Source organism: Gordionus sp. m RMFG-2023, chromosome 5 (assembly GCF_954871325.1).
Source record: "Gordionus sp. m RMFG-2023 chromosome 5, tfGorSpeb1-WG-v2, whole genome shotgun sequence".
Taxonomy (NCBI): Eukaryota; Metazoa; Nematomorpha; class Gordioida; order Chordodea; family Parachordodidae; genus Gordionus; species Gordionus sp. m RMFG-2023.
Window position 1 is genome coordinate 9,193,497 of NC_088779.1, and position 23,594 is coordinate 9,217,090.

The 23,594-nt window shown below is 27.7% G+C and overlaps 1 protein-coding gene and 1 long non-coding RNA gene across 2 annotated transcripts in view; both read right to left on the reverse strand.

The window, feature by feature from the left end:
* Positions 1–539, reverse strand: LOC135929968 (uncharacterized). Its single transcript, XR_010572682.1, has 3 exons — positions 411–539; positions 223–366; positions 1–187 (listed from the first exon to the last, which is right to left on the reverse strand). It is a non-coding gene; the product is annotated as an uncharacterized LOC135929968 (long non-coding RNA).
* Positions 540–2,950: 2,411 nt separating this feature from the next.
* The window catches only part of LOC135929584 (DNA repair protein RAD50-like), a 31,000-nt gene continuing 10,356 nt past the window's right edge, over positions 2,951–23,594 (reverse strand). The window contains exons 11-28 of the mRNA XM_065466239.1: positions 21,248–21,398; positions 20,743–20,810; positions 20,492–20,643; positions 20,071–20,201; positions 19,077–19,172; positions 18,837–18,987; positions 14,643–14,823; positions 13,296–13,407; positions 11,523–11,662; positions 10,562–10,712; positions 9,556–9,683; positions 8,575–8,799; positions 6,899–7,093; positions 6,358–6,515; positions 4,655–4,749; positions 3,612–3,745; positions 3,397–3,525; positions 2,951–3,091 (exon numbers count right to left, since the gene is read on the reverse strand). Coding sequence (XP_065322311.1) covers positions 3,052–3,091; positions 3,397–3,525; positions 3,612–3,745; positions 4,655–4,749; positions 6,358–6,515; positions 6,899–7,093; positions 8,575–8,799; positions 9,556–9,683; positions 10,562–10,712; positions 11,523–11,662; positions 13,296–13,407; positions 14,643–14,823; positions 18,837–18,987; positions 19,077–19,172; positions 20,071–20,201; positions 20,492–20,643; positions 20,743–20,810; positions 21,248–21,398 — 2,437 coding nt within the window. The 3' untranslated portion in view covers positions 2,951–3,051. The remainder of the gene's footprint in view (positions 3,092–3,396; positions 3,526–3,611; positions 3,746–4,654; positions 4,750–6,357; positions 6,516–6,898; positions 7,094–8,574; positions 8,800–9,555; positions 9,684–10,561; positions 10,713–11,522; positions 11,663–13,295; positions 13,408–14,642; positions 14,824–18,836; positions 18,988–19,076; positions 19,173–20,070; positions 20,202–20,491; positions 20,644–20,742; positions 20,811–21,247; positions 21,399–23,594) is intronic.

Below are 23,594 nucleotides of genomic sequence, written 5' to 3' on the forward strand. Positions count from 1 at the left end.
TAAATAACAAAATTTTATTATAAATAACAAAATTTTATTATAAATTTTGGTTCTGATTGCAAACTTCTTAAAACGTTTTATTTAAACATATGTAATATCATTTCGATTTAGGCAATTCAAAACCCATTCTTTTAGCTGCTTGTTCCACTGTTACTTCTTTGGAGCTATAATATTTAGCGCACAAATCCTTAAGAAATATACAATATTAAAACTTAATTTTACCTTATAACGCAATATATTTGTAGTGTAATCTGAATAATTTTTAATAAGCATTTCTACTTTATTTTTATCTCTACAATATCTAGAGGCTGTAACTTCATTATTGTCAATAAGCTTCCTTATATAATTGGTAATTAGTTTCGGTGTCTTAATATTAAAATAATAATTGTATATAATAAATATAGTCCTACAGAATTATTGTTGAGTTTTTTACTATTTTTAAGTATAATACGATAAATATCTTTAATAATCATGTCCAATTTAATTTAGGTATTGCTTTTCATTTATTACGACGCCAGAAATTGCTTATGTAAAAAAAAGTAACATTGATTGATGTTATTTAACGTCGAAGTTTACAACTGAAAGCAGTATACAGCGTCTTCATGAACGGGAAGGGGGAGGATTAGGGGGTAGGCGGCTATAATGGGGGTAGGATAAATTTTTTGGTTGGCTATCTATTAAATTTTGAAATAGGAAAAAATTTATTGCTGTAAAAATTAATAATTTTATTATAGACCTATTATAATACAATTCATCAACCAAATCTATATATTGCAAACAATCATAACATTATTTTCCAAATAAAACTACCTGCTATCCTTTAAAATGTAATTTAAAAGGGTTAGATACTTATAATGCTATAATAATGAATTCATTGTAAAAGATGTGGGTTTTTAATTGAATTTATTATCTAAAAAATGACTCCTTTATATTCACAAAATGTCGATAGTTGGTAGTAGAGATAAAATAATTTAAGTGATTTTTTTTAAATTATCTGAAAGAGTATAATTATAATAAAAAAAATGGAATTAAAATTAGAAACATCGCGCGCCGAAGGCGGCGGGAATTCTTCAGTGGGTAGGCATAGATTTTTGAAGGGGGTTTGTCTAGACGCTGGCAGTATAGCAATTTACTGTACAATGATTAAATTTAAGATGTAGTATGACCTAATATATTATATAGACGTAGCCAAGAGAGGGGGAAGTAAGAAAAAATTTACCCTTCGGAAATTTGTCGGTTTTCGTAAATATCATTTATACCTAAAATTAATTTACCAAAACATTCCTTTCCCACAAAACGTATACATATATCACTATAAATAATGATTTCAAAGAAAAATTAATAAGGTGATAATTTTTTAAAATAGTGACTATTACAAATCAAATTTATGGGAAAACCAGCGTCTACATGAGCGGGAGGGGTAGGAACAGTTTGCATCCTATTTTTTTGAGGGGTAGGAGGTAAGCTGCTTTATTGGGGGGTAGGATAAATTTTTTTGGGGGGTTATTTATTAAATTTTGAGATGAAATAGGACAAAATTTATTGCTGTAAAAATTATACTTTTATTCTAGTATTATTATAATACAATTCATCGACCAATTGCAAACAATCATACACATTGTTTTCCAAATGAACTATCCTTTTTAATGTAATTTAAAAGGTTTAGATATTTTAGCAAGCTCATAATGCCATGATAACTAATTGTAAATAATGGAGGTTTTAATTGAATTTATTATCTAAAAAATAAATTATTTATAATCTAAAAAATAAATTATTTATAATCACAAAATATAGATAGTTGGTAGTAGATATAAATTTATTTAGGTTATCCTTTATAAATTATTTGAAAAGAGTATCAATAATAAATAGGTAAAAATAATGATAAAGAGACACCGCCGCCGAAGGCGACGATTTTTTAGGGGGGTAGGCAAAGGTTTTTGAAGGGGGTTTGCATCCAGTGAAAATCCTGTCATGTAGACGCTGGGGAAAACAAACGTAATAATGCTCCCACCTCACAACCATCCCAAGCAGCGTACATGAGTGGAGGACTGAGGGAAGGGGGTAGAAGCATTTTGCAGCCAAATATTGGAAGGGGGTGGGCGAGGATAAATTTATTGTTGGGCTATCTATTAAATTTTTAGATGAAATAGGGCAAAATATATTGCTGTAAATGTTAATATATTTCCAAATAAAACTATTTTTGGATAATTTTCTGCTTATATTCATCCAAACAATAAACTATAAAAATGTTTATTGTAAATCTAAAGTGGTTATTTAATTGTTCTAAAAAAAAACTTTCGTATTTACAATATTTTAATAGTTGGTAGTAAAGCATTAATAATTTAGGTTTTTTATATTAAAATTTATCAGAGTGCCAATATAATTAAAAACTAGTAATTAATAATGTAGAAATATCATCTTCAAAGTCAGTGAAATTTCAGGGGAGGGGGGGGGGGGTATTATAGATTTGAGGGCTTGCATCAAGGGAATATCTTGTCAAGTAGGTGCTGTGATCAACAAGTCTAAATAGATGTTCAGTTATAGGGAATTTTTTTTAGATTATGGAATTAAGTTTATAAGGTTTTTAATTATCGAATCTTAAATTAAAACAATTAACTTTTTAAATAGCCTAACAATCGATATTTCTATTTAATTTTCATCCACAAAATTATACTCATATAATTTGGTTTTTATAAAATAAAAATTTCAAAAATCAACGTTATAATTATTACAATCTATTTATATAGTTATTATCCATCAACAGAGAATATAAAAGTGATGTAGTTAGCTCGATTTATTTATTTTATTTCTCATTATTATTGGACACAATATATAATTTAAATGATATATATATCTATAAAGGTTATATTAATTATAAAACATATTTTTTAGAATCTAAAGGAAAAATTTATAAAAACGTATAATTTTAGAATACAGGATATATATTTTTTTTAAAGCAAATAAGACTTTTTATATAAGTAGTAAGGGTTTCCAAAATAAATTTGACTTTTTGAAAGATATAGGGATTTTTTATGCATCGTGCTATCAGGATTAGGAGCGAATGTTGACCTTGGATATAGTAGAATAGCCCCTTATAATAAAAACATAAATACAAATCAAATATTTAATATTAAGAAGGGAAATCATAGCACTTTACCTTGCTTAGTAAAGCATCAGTTCAAAATATAATAAGTATCAATTTTTAATAGTAGAAAGAGAATACCTATGGATAAGATTTGGACTCTCATTCAGTTTTTTTAAAATTAAGATTAGAGTTACAATCAAACTTTCGAAACAATAAGAACAGCGATTAGCCTAAATTAAAAAAAAATTTATTTACTAAATTTTCAATGTTCCTTTGCGGTTTTTTTTTATCTCTTTAAAAAAGTAGCTTACTCAACACTTTTTCCAACGCGGTAATAGTTGTCCACGAAATCTGCCTTGGCCAATAAATTTATAAAATCTTCGTCGTGAGTTATTATGATGAGTTGAAAATTTCTTTGGGCGCTTCTGTCATTGATTATCCTAAAAAATATTTAATTTTTAAATTAAAATATGAAGAAATAGAGAAAAAAGTAACTACCCACAAAAGAATAAAAATTTTTTTAAACTGAATAAGGGCGTAGGCTAAGCTTTCAATATTTTCCTGGTCCAAGTTAGTGGTGGGCTCGTCTAAGGCTAATATACCGCAGTTTAAACAAAATGTTTCCGCCAGAGCTAATCTGATGATCAAGGATGCTAAAACCTTTAAAAAATAAAATGAGTTGCAACAAATTTTAATTTAAAGAGGTGGAGGGGGGGGGATATTTATGTGATAAATTAGTTAACATCTTAGTACCAACTCTTAAGGTAATATGCAGTAGATAGTAATATAATGATAGTAATTTTAGATAGTTGTTGGTAAATGATAATTTCTGTAATATTAGCTATACTTAGGAAAACAAAAAATTACATTGGTGGGAGGAGGGGTCTAGCTTCCAAATACCACTTCTTAATTAAACCGACTGAAAATATATAATAGATATAATACTTATTAGAGATCTAGAACGGGTAGGATTTTAGCCCGATCATTCTAAAGGCAGACAAATTAAAGAGTTCTAAAAATTGAGCGGATAATGATGAAAATATTTTTAAAACAATGAGAGGGCGTTGGGTTGGTGAATTTGAAATTAACTTTAAAAGCAGAACAATATTACATATTTTAAAGAGCCAATCAATAATATAGTGGAGGTTGCGAAATAAAAATCATTCCCAGATATTGTTTTCGATAATATTTTTAAATATTGGGCAGGCGGATTAAGCAAATTTTAAAGATAAATGGATGGGTGAATGAATTGAAAAAAAATAAAACCATGGGATTGCAGATCTCATACTTATATTTTATCATAATGTAGCAATTTTATGTCAATGCTTAAAATCATTTAAAATATATAAATAAAAATTATCCTACATTCGCCAGGCTTTACAAAAGGAATTGTGTTGTAATAAATGATCTTTATAGGGTAAAATTACAGATAAAAGTGTCAATTTTTTTATGAAACTAATTTCATTTCCAACTTAGCTTACCTTTAAATAAAATAATCTCTAGGAATTACCCTTAATTTTTTTTGGTCATTCATATTTATCCTAAGAAATATCGATAATATAATTATACCTTTTGCCCGGCACTGCATCGATTTCTCATATCCAATTCCACGTCATCTTTCACCATAACGACTCTATAATTGTATACCGATCTTTGTGGGCCACCTTTGTATTTAAAAAACTTTTATTGTTCCAGATCTTTAATTTTATTTTGAAGTGCGTTGCTCTTTCGTGTTGTGGAGACAATATGATTCTCTCATTCCCTTTATACTGCGAGAAATTTTAAGAGAGACTTAAGAAAATAATCATTTACAATCGTTGGTCAGATTACAGTGATACGCATGAAGGTAGGGGGGGGGGCGCGTATACAGGGATTAGAACCGAACCCGAATCCGGAAAAGAAAACCCAGGTTTTTGGGAAAAATCTGAATTTGAACCGAACCTGAACCCCGTTTATAAAATTTTTAAAACCCCGAACCGAACCTGGAAATTTTAATTGAACCCTGGTTCAACCATTGTTTAAAATCATATAATATTTGTATAATTGTAAACACAAATATTAATAATTTAATTGAAATATTTTCAAATTTACAATTAAGTGAAGTGTTAATAAATTTTAAACAACTGAATTCATTTATGCCATTTTTAAATTTTTTATAAAGATTCCTATTGGAGTGTTAATAAATTTTAAACAATTAAATTCATTTACGCCATTTATTTAAAATTTTTAACTTATTCTCAAAGATTATTATGATACATGACTATGCTTTGTATTTTTAAATATTTTGCCTTATATAAAATAAAAAATTTATTTTTTATACCAAATCCATGTCTAGCTTTATGATTTAAATAATGATTTTTTTTTATCAATTCGAAAATTCTTAAACCCGAGCTAAACCCGGGTTCAAAAATATTTCTCTAAACCAAACCCGAATCAAACCCACCTATTTATTTTAACCTTAAACCGAACCCTGGCAAAAATTTTGCCGGGTTTGCATCCTTGCGCTGTATAGTGTATACGTTATGCTTAAAAGGGGTGACAAGGTTAGTTTTAAATTTACATAAACTTAATTTGAGCGAATAAAATTGTATTTGATTAGGTTGACAAGGTAAGGAAAAATTAAACTGCTAGCAGGAAGGCAAAGGTTGGAATATTTGTGATGCGTGTTTTAATGAAAATCGTGAAGTAAATTACAAGTTTTCTAATTTGATTTTTTTTATTGCAACTGTTGAAAAGCAAAATATTTCAAATCAGAAAAATTACAAGTGTTTAAGGATAATGTGCTATTCCTAACCACTATCACACTTTTCAATAAGTAGGTTCCATTTAGTTATAATATGTCAATGTTTTCTATGCATAATTTATACAATTTTGAATAAAAACTATATATACAAAGCATTCTAAAATAACAAATATGAGGAGGTATATAAAAAAGTTAAGGAGGAAATACATTGGATTGACAAATAAAACTCCCCTTAATAATTTAATTTGGAGTGTTCGTTTTAAGTGAGTCCTATAAAAGGCTTGATTTTTAAGCCTATTGAACAAGAGTCAAACGCTTCTGAGCAAAGTAATGATTTATCCAATAATAGAAAACAAAACAAAAATTGGGAAAAACAAACCAAATATTAGTAAAAAAGATTTTGAATATTTAAAACCTAAAAATAAGACAAAACAAAATGGATTATAAACGAATATATTTTTAAAATGCTACAATACCATAATAAAATATGACATAAATTAGGATAGATAATATTTAGTTAACAACTTACCTAACATCATCTGTTGCGCTTGAGAATCTTCCTTAACATTGAGTTTAGCCTTTTTCGCCCCGGGAGGGTTCTTTCTACCACCTTTCTTTTTGCCGCCTCCCTTGTTATTGACACTAAAATCATTTTCGTCGAAATTGGGATCCGATTCGTTGTCATAACTATAAAAAAAATATTTAAACTTTAGATTATTTAATCGTGATTCAGTAAACGGTTCTAGATAATAAAAAAAATGAGTATTAAATAAAAAAAATCACCATTTAATTTGGAAAATGTCCACAAAACGCTGCTGATTTAATGTGGTGATGACTCGAATATAAAGATTGATTCAAATATTCGTTAATTATTATATCTAAATATTATTTACGTTTTTATTAAATGTACTAGTCAAATGTTTTATTTGTTTGTTTAAAAATGGACTTGGTTAGCCTTTAATGTATAAACCTTCCTTTTAATGAAGAGGTTAGCCTTTAAATATAAATATATGTATTATAAAACAAATGATAATACTAAGGCCACTACTATTATGACAAAATTGATTAACTTTTGAGCAGAATTTCCAGCGTCGTTATAGATATCCCGCTGAAGTTTAGCGTTGGCTGCCATGATAAATCCGTCCTCGACGTCGGACCTAATTTCGATGTAGTCGATATCGTTGCCCCTGTACGTTTGCTTCCATAACTGTCGAACTATCTTGTTTATTTCGTTCATTTTTATTGAATGGTAAGTCATAATAGCTCTGATTTTTTTGTTTTATTTGTATGTATAAAAAATATGCTTATTACGTCTTTAATTGATTATTATCATAAGATTTCAACTCCGCGTTTAGACTAAATTGAGTGAGAGTCAAACCAGAGATTGAAACAGGTACCTGGCATCATATTTATGAACTGGAAACTCATTTTTAAAAATTTTAAGAATGCGGAATAAGATCCACTTTAAATATTTAGAATCGGAAACATAATTTCTTTTCGATCATTTTGAATAGAGAGGTTTATCTGGGATAGGTTCTAAATTGCTAAAAATTAAAAATTTCGATTATATCTCTTAAATTTTTTTAATAATATTGAAAATATTACTTAATAAAATGTCAGGAATTGATTTTTTTTAAAAAAAAAATTCGCAAAAAATGGAGGAAATATTATTGTTCAATAATTGGGAACAATTGGAAATAATTTTTCAAAAAAAAGCAATTTAAATACAAATGTTTACTTCCCTGGCATCTTATTGTTATTAATTTTAAAATTTACTAGGAGATATATGAGAAATTCCCAATTTTTTTGTGTTTAGTGATTTAGGCCGATCCGCTTATTATTTTTTTTAAAAAAAGAAGTCCTTTCTGTCACATTAATAAAATAATAAAATTTAATTAGTATCAGACTTTTCCGCGTGTCCAAATTTGGGGGAAATGTAGGGTGATTTTTTTTTAATATTAAAAAAAAGGTATTTATAACCAAGCGTAAATAAAAAATACGCTAATAGGACATGAAAAAACCTAGCAAGCATTAACAACCTTGTTTTGGAGGGCATGCCAAGCAGAGTCCCTGAATTCCTACTAAGCCAAAGGCATTAAGGCTATTATTGATAGCGGAAATTTATGATCCAGTTATATGGATACTGACTATATCTGCCGACTAAGAGGATATCTCCTGAAATTTGAATGACTGGATCACACTTTCTCCCGTGTTACCCCTCATTTATAGTTAGCGCGAATTTGCGGGGAATTATTCAAAATACGCTGTATTTTTGTATTTTCTGCCGCAAATTCGCGCTAACCGTGAAAGAGGGGTTACCCTGCATACACAGTTAACACGAATTCATAGCGAAATATACAAAATATGCTGTATTTTTATATACTCAGCCGTGAATTCGTGCTAACTCAAATCTTTATGGGAATTATTCTATCAACATTTTATTACAATTTCAAAAATTTCAATAAAAAAATTATAGCTTGTTTTCTTTAAACTGTTTTGTCCAGTTTTTTATGTTAGATTTTTTTAAAAATGTTTTTCTACATCTTTACCTTTAACTAATAACTTTGCACCATTTTTTTTCTTCTCCTTAATATCTCGTCCTATGTATGACTCAATGAAATTTGTTATGAATTTTATGGCTGAAATTTAGTAATTAATGTCAAAAAGTATTCAAGCAATGGCCATAACTATGGAAGGGAAAGGGGGGGGGGCTTTTTAATAATATTCTTTTAAGGTGAAAAAAAACCTATCAAAAGCCTTGTGATAAATAGTCAAATCTTTGAGTGCCAATTGAGTGGTTCTGAATTTAACTAAAGCCTCCACGTATTTTTCTTTGCTCAGTTTGTAGGTTTCGTTTTGAGCGGTGGCCTTGAGGCGGGCGATTTCTCGAGTCAATTCGCTTTTCATGCCACCGAGTTGATGGGAGTCTTTGGTTAGTTTTTCTTGCCTCTCTCTGTGTTGCTTGATTTGGCTTTAAAAAAGAAAAATTTAAATGAAAAAAAGATATTTATGTTAAAAAAAATTATCGTACATTTAAAATATTTTTTTTCCCACCTACTATTCACTCTTAAAATTCTCAATCTATATAAACAAGAAAGCTATTTTGCCAAGAATATGTTTAAAATTAATCCTAAAAAACAACATCAATTGGCACCCTGTCATCCCCAAACTTGTGTTCCTTGGCATATTATAACAAATTATTAGATAGACCTATTATAATTCTGGTTCAGTAATCAATCAGGTTATCATAAAAAAATTTTAAAAAGGCAAAATTACCTTCGAAGCCTGTTGACCTATTTCTCCACAATCGAAAAATTGCAAGCGCGAAATTATATAAAATATATTGTTCTTTTCAATCTTATGGTGAGGTAATTCACCTGAAACTGCTATCATCCAGCGAGAAATTAATATAAAATATATGGTATTTTTCAATCTTATAGTAATGCTAGTCTTATTAAGAGAATTTAGTTTTCTTACATTTTATCGTGGTTAATTATAAAATTATCTGAAATTTGAATGATATCTAATTCCTAAGCATTCACTCTTCCTTAAGGTGACATGTCTTTTTTTTAAAAAAAAATTAGTTTTATGTTTTTTTATATATTTTTTTAAATTTTTTAATTAAACATTGTTCAATGTAAATGTTTTATTATTTAAATAAAAAATACAAAGAAAAGAACTATTCGCACTATACCCTCTATAATAATTTTTTTTATAATAAAGTAACCTTAGTAAATTAAGGCTATCCTGTGGGGAGAATCGTAGTCCTAATTCTTGAAAGTTCGCCGTTTTCTGAGAAATCTCGGCTTGCCATTTCAGAATTTGAATGCTATCAGTAATATCGCGTTCTTTTACCTAAAAAATTTTTAAAGGGGGGGGGGGGTTTATAATTAAAATTTTCAACAAAAACATTATTTTTATAATCTGGGAATTTCAAATATCTATTTATAGCCTGTACACTAGTAATGTAACATAAATTTCAGAATTGTCCCATGGATCTTAGAATTCTTTATAAGAATATTATAAGCATATATATGGATACCATGATATTAAAAACATATATGTTTATAAAAAAAATAATCAGGTGAGTTTATTTTTTGATTTTAATCTTGTAAAAATAAAAATAGACCAAAAGGGATTTATATAAGTATGGTGATCGTAATATCCCTTAGTTTTGAGCCCCCCTTCCCCTACAACTATAGTAAGGTAATGGCTAAATGTCGGCTTAATTTATACGCGCGAGATGGAGAAAATCAGTTAACATTAAGGCATTTTAATCTTATATAGTTTCTTTCAAGTTTGATCTGCTATATTTTATAGAAAAAACCCCAAGGCCAAAGTGATAGTTTTCGGCTAAAAATTGGCATAAACGGCTAAGAATAATCGAGGTAAATAAATTATTCTTTTCAAAGAAAAGGGAATATTAAAATTTTGAGTTATGAAATATTTAATATTTTTTAAATACCCCCCTCTCCGTGCAATTTACTTAATATTATGGTGAAATGATATTTTAAAATGTTAATATTTAAAAAAAAAGGAAGAACTTTAAGATTCCCAACACTATTTTTACAAAAGTAGGATTATAAGAAAAATGGTCACTAACAAATAAATATTTCTATCTCGACCTAGTGGAGTATTAAATTTTTTTTAAAATAAGCAATTTTTTTTAATGATACCCCCTCCCTCCTCCCCCCCCCCAATTAAATTCTCAAACTTTTAATAACACACAAAACCTTTTCGTGAGCTATTTCGGATTTGATATCGTCGATCTCTTTGCAAACCTCCATTTTATTCGTTTTCAGCGATTTCAATCTAATCTCGAGACTTGTCATTTGATCGTTCAAGGTTTCGATGGAATGAATGCCTGACGAGGCGTCCAAATAACTGTAGTTTAATATAAAAAAAAACCAGTTAAATCTAGCTGAACTTGGATCTGCCAACATTATTTCAGAATCGGTATGGACCCTTTTAAAAATCATTTTTTACTCGGTCACACCGAAAGTTACTTTTTTTGAAATGTTGAGCGAGACAAAAATAAACATTTTTTTAGAAAAATTTACTATTTTAAAAAAGAAAATTTAATGATAATTTGAAGAAGAAAAAAAATGTTTTTTTTAAATAATTATTATTGAAGTACTATACATTTTATATGTTATGACTCATAATTTTTTCTTTCATAAAATATATTATACTATTGATATATCAACGTTTTGGAGGTGGTGCTATGTAGTTATGCAAAATTGCGCCATTTGAGCCAATTTTTAAAAACGACTATCTCAATATTTTAGCCAGAAAAATATTGCCTAAGCCTCGAGATTTCGTTAATAGATGTCCAAACCTTTACGCCATCTATGAGAAAAATTGTTGGCTTGCGTAACATTTTTCTGGATAAAATATCGTGTTAGCCGTTTTTAAAAATCTGCTCAAATGGAGCGATTTTGCATCACTAGCTGCTATGTACCCCAATGTGATTTTTAAAAAAAATGTCTTTAATAATTAGTAAGATTCGAGTTAGAATATTTATTATCAAAAAAAATCTCCAAGAATTTTAAAATTTTTATAAGAAAAAAATTATATCTAATATGCGTCATTTTGTTAAATCAGAGTTATTTATAAGTTTAAATAAAAGTTGGTTATAGAGTTGAAAGGCTCATTAATTAGTTTTAACTGTCATAGATATTATGTATATTAAACGAGGTGATTTGTTTGCCGTGGTGCTTTAGGTCAGAGGTGAGTTTATTGATATTCTCTAAGGCTTGCCAAGCCGATCTTTGGTAATCCTCCTTTTCTTTCACCAAACTTTGTACATCACTTTCCAAGTTTAGTAGTTTCGCCTTATAAAAAAAATATATAATTGATTATAAATAGAAATGGAGCATCTTAATTAGATCCAGAAAGTTCTATTATAATAGACAGTAAAAAAATAAAAAAATTATAAGTGCTGTAAAGGTAACGTTATTAATTAATGCCTTTTCACCTTTTTAAGGCAAATAACATCATTCTTTACTACTTTATTAGAAAGTAACGAAATTTTCTTTCTTGAGTGTAAAATAATGATACACGTTTAGCTTAAGGAAACGGTCGTCATCACATCTGATTTATTATTTCTACGAGTCTGTTGATAATGACAAGACCTGTCATATTTGACAGATGTACTCAAAACGATTAAATTTTATTAAATTAAAAACCCTTCTTATATTCTTTTTTTAAATTTAACGAAAATAAAAATATTAATTTAAGGAGAGTTTTTCAGATCAAATGAAAAAATTTATATATTAAATTTAAATTTTATCTATCCACCGAAACTGACATGTTTCGGCACATGCCAACGAGTTTATAATACAAATTTTTATGAAGTTAATTTATTTTAGTAAAAAAAATAATTCTTTAAATATTTTAAACCAATAATTATATTTTTTAAATTAACACTCCATCATCGGCATCAGTTGAACCTGTCTGTAGCACGTCAAAAGTTGTGTTTAACTGATAAAAAAAACATCCTTTTTATCAGATGAGAAATTTTTGAAAAGAAATTATGCTAAAAATATATTTTGAAAAATGCTATGCAAATTTAAATTTTTTCTAATACATTTTAATTTTTTTTTATAACTATATTTTTCAATCATAATTATTAATGTTTTTTTTTATAACATTTGAAACATAACATTTAAAAAAAAATATCTGCTAGAGTATTCTATTTTGAAAGTAACGAAAGAAGTTACTTAATTGAAAAAGTACCGTTAACGCGTTTCTTTTTTTGGAAGTTAACAAGTAAGGTAACGAATGACCTTCCCTTTTCGGACAGTAATGTAAAAGTAACGGCGTTACATTTTTAAAGTAAGTTTTACAGCACTGAAATTTATAATTAAAATAGTTTATTTTATATTCTGATGAATAAATCCTTCCTAATTAAATTTTAAATCCTATAGAGTTAATAATCAGTAAAAAAAATTGGAGCAGATTTTAATATTATTCGCTATTAGAGTAGGATTAAGTATCCCGAAATGGGTCATGGCAAGACCAGGGTATACCATCTTTGGACCGTCATACCATATGCTAAAAAAAAGAAAAAAGGGGGGGGGGTTTGACCGGTTATATTTATTGGGTAATGAGAAAAACAGGATTTAAAAAAAACCCAACTTACTTTAATAAAAAAATGTTTAAAAAAAGGTCGTCAAGAATGGGTTAGAATATTCTTAAAGACATTTTCTTCTGATTCGGAGTCGTAAGGAATCAAAAAAGGTTTTTTCAAGCAGGACCTTTTCTAGATAAAGAAATTTAAATTGTCGTCCCCTTTAATAAATTGTTCAAATTATTTTTATTTTACTAGAGCGCCTATAAATTATCTTTTTTACTAGAGCAAAAAAAATCGTTGGGTAGGGGGAAGGGAGATGAAGAAAAAATAATAAATAAGTGTGAAGCAAGCAGAGCACTTTAAAAAAAAAAATCAAGTTTATTCGAAAAAACTTGTATGGGCAGGATTTTGGGCTTGAGATATTCGATTTGTTCCTTCGCGAATTTGATCGACGCGAACAACTCACCCTTTTTATCTTCAAGCTGTGTTCTCTTTTGAAGACCACTTTAAGATAAATAATTTTTGTAATAAAAAAAAGCGTTATTTCGTCTTAATAGTTTAATCTCGTTTGAAAAACTTGGCAACCTTAATTTTAAGTTTTTTTCCGAAACCCATAAATGTTTTAGGTCTTTTATAAATTTTATATATTTTTCCTTTCCACAATAAATTTATTAAAATATTTTTGAGGTGAAATTTTCAATTTAAAAGCACATAATTATGGAGTTAAGAAGACCTTTTCTAAAAAATGGTAAAGAAAAATAAACAATTGTTTTTTTTCCGATTCGAAAACCAATTCATCTTGTTTTTAATTGTATAAGCCGCTTTGATATTTAATTTGAAGCATACTATGGTCTAATTTTACGAAGTTTCCCTTCCGGCTAGAGGGGGGAGGGTTCCCGATATTTTCTTACAGAAATCAAGAACTATATCAAATTTATTTGTAATAGCTAGTAAAATTTATCTTCAAAGATCTGAAATAGCACTATTAATAATTTTGCCTTTCTAATTCACTTTTACATACACACAAAAAATTTTTTTTAAAATGTACATATCTAAAAAAACAACAAAGAGTATGCATTTGTTTATCATTTTCCCAACTTTGGCAGCGACAAGTCGAACAATTTAGCTTTTTTTTCTAAATGGTAAAAATACGTGTTTGTTATATCCTTAGATGAGATATTTATATTTTAATCTTGGGACATTTCTTTCATGTATATATGATATAATCTCTATTTCTATAATCAAATTCATTTTAGTTTCGTTCTTATATATCGTTATATTCAAAAATATACTAATGCAAATTTATATCTTAGATTTGATAGAACATTTCATTAAATACATTGTATAGAAATGATTTAGTTCAATGATAATAATAATGCATTGAAACAAAATATTAATAAAACTCCAAGCTATTAAAGTATTTTATTTTTTGATATAAGTCAGAGACTTGCAGGCCCGGACCGTATTTTAATTTTTTTAAATATATCCGGGCTAGGTCAGGTCTGAATATTTTTTTTTAAAAAAACCCAGGCCGGGCGGTATAATTTAAAACCAAATATTTTAAATCGCCATTATTAGCTATAAAAATTACAAATAAATAAAATATATTTTAAAAAAAATTTGGGCCGGGCCTAAAAATATAAAACCTGGGCCGGGGCGAAAAACTTTCTTAAAAAATCCGGGCGGCCGAGCTATGCAAATTATACCTCTGCAAGTTTCTTATAAAAATAATAATAAACCTCTGAATTTTCAACTTTTCACCCTGTAACGCGTTGATTTTGCGTTCCAGCCTCTGGAGTCTATCGTTGTGATTTGACAGTTTTTGTTTCTTGAATTCAATTTCCTTGTTCAAACTTTCGGCCTTAAGATCGAGTTCTTCCTTCTCTTCCAATACAGAATTTAAGTTTCTATCATCTTCACCTTTTTTAAAAAATATATATTTTAGTACTATATTTGTCATACTTTTTTTCTTAACAAATGAAAACAAGATTGATCACAAGTAGGGGTGGGACCAATACCAATATAATATTGGTTTACAATACCAATACCAATATAAACCAATATATATTTAAATATTGGTATTGCTTTTACAACCAATACCAATACCAATTACCTAAATATATTGGTTTTGATATATTGTTTAAATACAATTTTAACCAATACCAATATTAAAAATAACATAATTATTTGGGTTTATCGTGGATAATTATATCGTGGTATTTTTTTTACTTTCATTGCAAAAACTGATTACATCTGTTATTTCTTCCAAATACTACTGTGATATCAATATTTCTGTTATTTATAATTATAGTTTATTTTTATTATGGTATTAAATTTTTTACATGATATCTATCAATTTTATCTATTTATTTAGGATATTATAATAAATGAAGACCAAATAGAGTTAATAAATATAGATGCTGTTGGTACTAATAATAATAGCGATAAGGAACAAGAAGAATTATCAATATCTAATAAAAGACGAAATTCAGCAAAAATGGGAATTTTATACTACTTATGATAATAAAAAAAAAAGGCAATTTGTAATAAATATAAAAAAAAAATATCACTTCCCAATTTTGGAACCTCAGGATTATGGACACATCTTAAATCCATCCACCCAACATTATATAAGAAATGTGAGCAAATAAATATTGGCAGTAAAAAAATTAAGACAATAAAATCATTTTTACTTAATAATATAAATAATAAAGCTAATTTAAATAATTTAATTATAAACTTTTTCATTCAAAATAATTTAGCCTTTTCAATAGTTGAGGATATCACTTTTAAAAATTTAATAGCATATTGTAACCCTTCACTAACATTAGTTTCTAAAAAAACACTAAAAATAGAAATTATGAAATATTATCATAGTTCTTTTATCAATTTAAAATCTGTACTTTCTAACATTACATCTAAATTTTCCTTAGCAATAGACATTTGGTCCTGTTTAAATAAAATACCCTTTATGGGCATAACAATTCATTATATTGATAATGATTTTAAATTAAATAATCATTTATTAGATTTTATTCCTTTTAAATCAGCACATAATTCTATTAATATTTTTAATATTTTTAATTCTGTATTAAAAGTAAAATTTGAAATTGATTTTTTTACATTACATTAGACAATGCAAGTAATAATTTAGCATTTCTAAAAATTTTAAAACAAAAAGATAATTTTGATAATGTGTGCAAATGCTTTTGCTATATTATACATTTGGCTGTCATGGCTGCATTGGAACCCTTAAATACAACTTTAAAAAAAATAAGAAATTTTTTTAAAATTTTTAAACTTTCTATATCTAAATTTAATAAACTCGAAAAAATATATCTTGAAAAAAATCCACACTTAAAATTTCCTCACCCAATTTTGGATATACCAACACGTTGGAATTCAACATACCAAATGCTTGATAGAGCAATATTGCTCAAACCCTATTTGACAACATATACCAATCATTTACAAAATACCAATCAAGAAAATTATATTAGTGCATTAGCCTGGAATAATATAGAAATATACCGAGAATTTCTGGAATCATTTAATTTTGCTACAGAGATGGCCTCATGTGCTAACACTACAACAATTTCAACAATTATTCCTTTATATTCCAGTATTTTTGAGCATGTGGAGAATTATAATAATAATCCTAATTCTATTTTAAAGACAGCTTCTTTAGATGCCTTAACAAAACTTAATAAATACTATAATTATAATAAACACCTCTTTATTATTTCAACAATGATTGACCCAAGATTTAAACTATCAAGTCATTTATTAAAGCATAATAATATGCAAACTCTTATTGGATATCTTACTAATGAATACAATAGTTATAAAATAAATAATAACAATTCAGCGGAACTTACAAATGAAGCACAAAATAACAAAAAATTGTCCTTTTATGACAAAATTTATCAGGTGAAACCTCATAATAATAACAACTTAGAAATAAGTAAATACGTAGATGAAGCCACAATTTCCAATGATACAAATCCATTAGATTGGTGGAAATTAAATAAAAATAGATATCCAGTATTATCAAAATTGCCAGAGATTATCTAGCAATTCCGGCCACCTCATCTAGCTCTGAAAGGGCTCTTTCAGAAGGACGGTATGTTATAACAGATTAACGTTGTTCACTAAATGAGCATACTATACAAGCTTGCCTGTGCCTAAAAAGTTGGATGCGCATGCAAGATTCTTCTTAAATACATAAAATTATTTCCTCTTCTTATATTAAAATTATATCATTCTTTTGCATTATATTTTGTATAAATAGACAGTTATGTTACATTTTTAGTTTACTTATTTTGCTATGTTCTTTGTGATAAATAAAATGGTTCAAAATCAATACGTTTATTATTGTTGATACAAAAAATACATGATTAAAACAAAATTTTTTATATTCACATCACCTAATAAATTCCTAGTTTAAAAAAAGAATTTGAATTCAGTAAAATTTTGAGAGTTGGTTCTTAGCCCTGATTTTATGGTATCATCATTTTTTTTCCCATGTTTATTTAAAATTAGAAATTAAGGGTTTTATAATCACTATTTCTATTCTTTTAATTAGTAATTTGAATTTAAACCAATACCAATATAAACCAATAGTTACCAATATAAACCAATACCAATAGCAATACCATTACAAGAAATAGAAAATATTGTTTAAACCAATACCAATATTTTAGACCCAATACCAATACAATATTTTGTTAATATTGGGTTTTTACTATTGGTTCCCAGCCCTAATCACAAGTATTAGTCAGCTGATAAATCAAATTAGTAAAACTCTAACGAGTATTTTTAAGGGGAAGTTATATGGGTTAAAGGTGAATAACTTTTCCAGGTCTACTCCAGCTAGAGGTTAGCGCAGGCTGGCTCGTGGGCCTAGCAAAATTTTCTTTTGTGTAATTTGTTCTAAAATGAATTTCATGGGTTGGGCTGAAAACCCCGATAAAAAATTTCGGTGGGCCATAACTCAAATTTTTTAAAACTAATTTAATACACCCTTAATCGGGCATACTACACTAGAAGTGTGTATCATTTCAAATCGGCAAAATCATTCGAAGTAAAATTTTCAAAATATTATTTTATAATTAGCAGGTCTAAACGTTTTTTAAATGATAACAAAATATAGTTTTAAAAAATTGACAGATACTTCACAAGTAGCGTTATTAAAAATAACTGCGAATAGTTAAACTAGAAAAGAAAAATGATGTAAAGATAATAACAATACTTTTCAAGTTACATTTTAAAATAAATAATATATATATCTTATTCATTATCTTTATATGATGATTTCCGAAATTTAACATTATAGTTTATTAAACTTAATATCACACTCACATCAAGCGCTCTTTTTAATATAGGGAAGTTTATTGGAGAAAAACAAGCAGTATTTTTAAAATATATTGTTAGAATCAATTTTTTTTTTTTATTAAGTTCAATTTTTTGAAAAATAAATGCTATATTGTGATATATTATCATAGCAATTATTTCTTTAAATTGTATTTTCATTTATATTCCTGTGATCGAATAAATCGCTAAATAATATGATAAAAATGATGAGTTTAGGTTATTTTTAGAAACAATTTGTAAAGTAACTTGCAATGTAACTAATTGTAATTTTAAATGTAACTAGTTATTACTTATGAAATAATATAAACTAGTAACCTTTAACAACACTAATTCTATAAGGTAAAATGCAGAATAGTCACTTTTTCCATTAGCCAAATAAACCCCGTTTTTTAACCCGTTTATAGCATAGTTCCCATCCCACCTTTCTAAGCTTTTAACTTAGATATACCTTTTTTTAAACCAATCTCATTAAAACTATTTACCAACATACTTACTTAATTTTTCTCTACTATCTCATAATCACAATCTTATAGTTTTTTAAAAAATTTTTTTTAGAATACTATCAATATCGGCTGATTTCTGGGATTCAATAGCGCATCGCTCCTTCAAATCCGCGATATCTTTGCACAATTTATCGTAAATGATAGCGTCTTTAATCAAATTTTTGGCCTGAGTCCCCTCCGCGTTCAAATAGCTCAAAACTTTTTGTTCCTATAGTAAGAATTTGCAAAAAAAATCATTTATTTTTATAAATAATTCAGTTATCGACTAAATCTGAGAGATGGATATAAGGATTATACGTTTTCTAATTGTTCAGTCACTTCGCAAATTTTTTGTTCCAACGTTAAAAGAACAGTCTTTATCTTGGGTATATCAACGCGTTTATATTTATCGACCTAAAAAATATACCTTTTTTAAACATCTTCAAAATTTATATTTATTGCGGAAAAAAATAGTTGGTAACAATAACTGTAACCAGCGTTTTGATTTCTGAAACAGAAACGTATAATAACAAAATTATTAAAAGGAGTGAACTAAACTCTATAAATTTTTTGAACCCCCTTTCAAAATGGTTTTCATAAATTTATATTGCGACCTAATTTAGCATTTTCGAAAGGCAAACATGTTTGCGTTTTTATTAATATTTATAAATTGTTATCAACTTGCATGATCCCATTTGAAATTTATTGTTTGCGTTTTGCGCATAACGAAACGCAAACGCTCAATTAGGTATCACTAAAAGACCTTTTTAAATAATCAAAGTATACTTTTCTGTAGTTTTGTAAAAGCGATTTAAACAAATTCTTAGAAATTAATCTTGCATATCAATATTATCCCTTTAAAAAAATTATTTCCTATTTTTTTATTATTATACTTACAACGTACTCCTCCACCACTAATATGCGTTTCCATTTTGGACCTCCCTCCCCTAGAAATCATATGATTTGCAGATAGTTTTTAACTATTTGGTACTATAGGATAGGTTATAAAAGACCGGCATGTGGGTAAAAAAAAAGACTTTTGAAATAATAATCAATAGCGAAGCCCTCTGAGAAGTCTTAAAATGACGTGGGTCAAAGTAATAAAGGGTGAAATGAGAAAAAATGGATCTTACAAATGGCGATACCCAGGGGTAAAAAAAATAAAAGAGGTATCAGAGGGGAACTGACATATCCGGGTAAACCCCCGGAACAGCCATTTAAACGGAGGAGAAAGTAGAAGATATGAATAATTAGCATACCTAAAATTTTAAATAGATGTAAAAGTAAATTTTATTATATTTTAAAAAATTACGGAAGAATTCTTGGGCTTGAGTTCCAACAATTCGTGATATTGGCCTTCGAATTTATCTATGGACGTGTTAGTCTCGGCTAATTTAGGGGGAATGATGCTTAGTTTTCTTTCTAGGTCTTTGATCAAATCGTCTTTTATATTAAAATATCAATTAATGTATTTATAATAGAATACCACAAATACCCAATATTTGTAGCGGTCGATACTTATGTATTTTTTCTCGATATTATATTACTCAATTTTCTAAAGGTTAGTTAAATTAAGTTTTGTTCATGTTTCATATAAGTATCGGTGGGTGATATTAGCAAGTTAATCAGGAGTATATCGGTAAAAAAAATGTAATAGACGCATCTCTGTTATTTAGTGTTTTATTTAGTTATAAAGGCTGTCTCCAATTCCACTTAAAAAAAATTTTTTAAACCAAAAGTTTGTTCGTTAGAAGTAGCACCAGCTCGCTTGTTAGAAGAAGTTCCTTGGAAATTTCTGTTGCATATAGGACAACATTTTATATCCTTCAGTCTATCCGAGAATTTTTTGTATATGGTTTGAGAGCCTAATAGGGCACCTTTGCGTCTTATAATGATAAAATTAATGAATAATAATTATTATATATTAATGAGAAAAAACAAGAATATCATTCTCTCTTTATAAATTGTTATATCAAATATTTACTCGTGTAAATCGTTTAAACTTTGTTCCAAATTTGACAACTCTTCACCGATATCTTTCATATTGCACAGCTGATTAGAAAATTAAAAAAAATTTTTTTTAATGAATTGATTATATAAATGATCGAAAAACAATAAAAATCATATCAAATTTTTTTGCCATTTATTAGGGAAACTAATTCATATGTAATCGATACATAAAAAATAATTACCATATAAGCTTTGGGGGGATAGTCTAAAATTATGCATATAATATTTTCAGGGTTGGCCAGTATCGCGGATATTTGTATCCTAGATACAAAATTTTGATCATTTGTATCTGGAACAATTTTTTTTAAATATGATATCTAATTCTAAATTTTTTGAAGAACATTTACTCGCCAAAGATAAATGTTTAAAAGAATAGTGCTAATGAACAAATAGGGATTATAAATTTTATAATAATTTTATTTTTACTTCATTCCAATAAGATGATTATTAACAAATTATAATTAAAACGATTGACTAACTTCTAGGATTTCTTGTTCACACGAAGCTAACTCTTTTTCGAACTCCTCCAATTTTTCGGTGGAATGGGAGTTTTCTGCCTTTAAAGTAGATAGTTCCACGTTTATATTGCTCAATCTTTCTTGCGACTCATTTATGGCTTGAGATTTTTGCCTGGATTCATAAAAAATTATATTATATTGACTTGCAATAATTCGAATATGTGCATATATAGCTAGAGATTAAAAAAAAAAGAGTAATGGGCGCCCTTATAAACCTTTTAATGGTAGGATATGAGTATAAGCCACATTTCTCGCAAGCTATTTTGTTGTATATTGGTACTAGTGATCTGCATCGAGTCTAATTTTTCAAACCCGGCCCGGCCCTAAATTTTTTTAAAAAAGTTTTGCCGGCCCGGCCCGAAATTTCTTTTAAAAAAATTTACCGCCCGACCCAAATTTATTTAAATATAGAAATTAATTTTTATAATTACTCAAAATAAAAGACATATGTTATATGGCGTTTAGTTTCAATAAATAAAATCAAATTACATAAAAAATTCAATATAAAATTGTAGGGCTGTGCCGATATTAAATATCGGATCGGATCGGCACCAATATTTAGCGTTTTCTGAAAATATCGGATCGGACCGATACCTTTAAGAACCGATCCGATCCAATCTTTTTACTTTTCTTTTTTTGTTATTTTATTTTATGTTATGTATATTTATTTTACATTATAATATTTTCCAAATAATTTTTTTTAAATTTCATTTCTTATTTAAAATAGATTTATAGTATTTTAAAAGTTTTTTTTATAAAAATAGAAAGGAACACCCAAAGTTTTATTTATTTTAAATCTTTTTAAATAACGATAATTTTTTTATTTATACTTTAAATAAAAGAATTTTTTTTAAATATGGTATCTGAATTATAGAAATATTTTACAAAAGACAAAGATAATTTTGCAAAATACGTTATCTGCGGAATCACCTGAATCTGCCTTCAGTACGGCAGGAGATATAGATAGTCCATATAGTAGAAGCTTATTCCGAGAAAATCTAGAGGCTCTCATATTTATTTTAAAAAATCTAATATATTATAATTTTATATATTAAATTTTACAATTTTATAATTCCAACATAAAATGGACATATTATTAAACATATATTTTTTTTATTATAGCCTTAATTGTAGAAATAAAAAAAATTAAATTATCCATAATTCGATTTTTTGCATAAAAAATATTGATTTCTTAATTACATTTGATTCAAACAGTGGTGATTAAAAATCAGTAAAAATATCGGATCGGTATCGGATCGGTGAAATATATGTGGATCGGCCCGGCTATAAAATTGATAAATTTAGATATATTTAAAAAAAATTCCAAGGTCCGACCCGACCCGGCCCAAATTTTTATAAAAATATTAGGCCCGAGCCCGGCCCGAAGCCCGTTCGGACCAGACTAGGGCTGGGTACAGGCCTAACCTTGCAGATCTCTAATTGGTACCTTGACATTTTAAAACACCCTCCTTATTGTTTTATTTGGGTAATGATTAGATCCTTTTTTTCAACCTATATTGCAAGCCCTAGATATTAGAATTTTAAAAAATTGTCAAATACAACTTATTTACTTTTTCTATTTCTGGAAGATAATAGGGTTGTGTGCCCAAATACACATGAAATTAAGAGAGCCTTGGAGATTAAGACTTCCCTCCCATGAATTACTAAATATTTGGCTGTTCCTTTCTTACACTTTTCACGGCAACCAGTTTGTAGCAAATTTCGTTTTGCCACATTATGATTTTGTCCTATTTGCACCGAACTTCTGGTACAGTTGAAATTGTATAAGTTATTATATGCGTCCTTTCGGTGGTATTTGAATCATGTAATGCAATCACGTCTAAAGCCATGAGTTAATGAGTAGATTATCGAAAAATATATAGTAGTGTCTGGATGATTCAATTTTCCCAATTCAATGTAAATTCTATACATATGGAAATGAATAAATCAATAAATTGGCAAACATGTAAACGAATATAAGTTGCAACAATTGTGATGGTTATATCATAATTTTTTTTCTCTAAAATCCTTCGAGCTCTATCAATAGATGGGCACCTATAAAAGTGCTTAACATAGTGATTCGCACCGTTATCAAGGTAAGAAAGATGCAAATTGGTTACGGTAAAATGGCAAGAAAACCAAATGATAAGTGAGAAAAAATTTAACTATTCATTTGCACAAACAAAATATAGACACCAACAAAAAAATATCTCGCAGGAAATGTTTATTATACCCCAAAATAATTATTTTGTAAATTTTCACCTTAATTAATATAAGGTAAATTTAAATATTATGTAAAGCTTGTTAG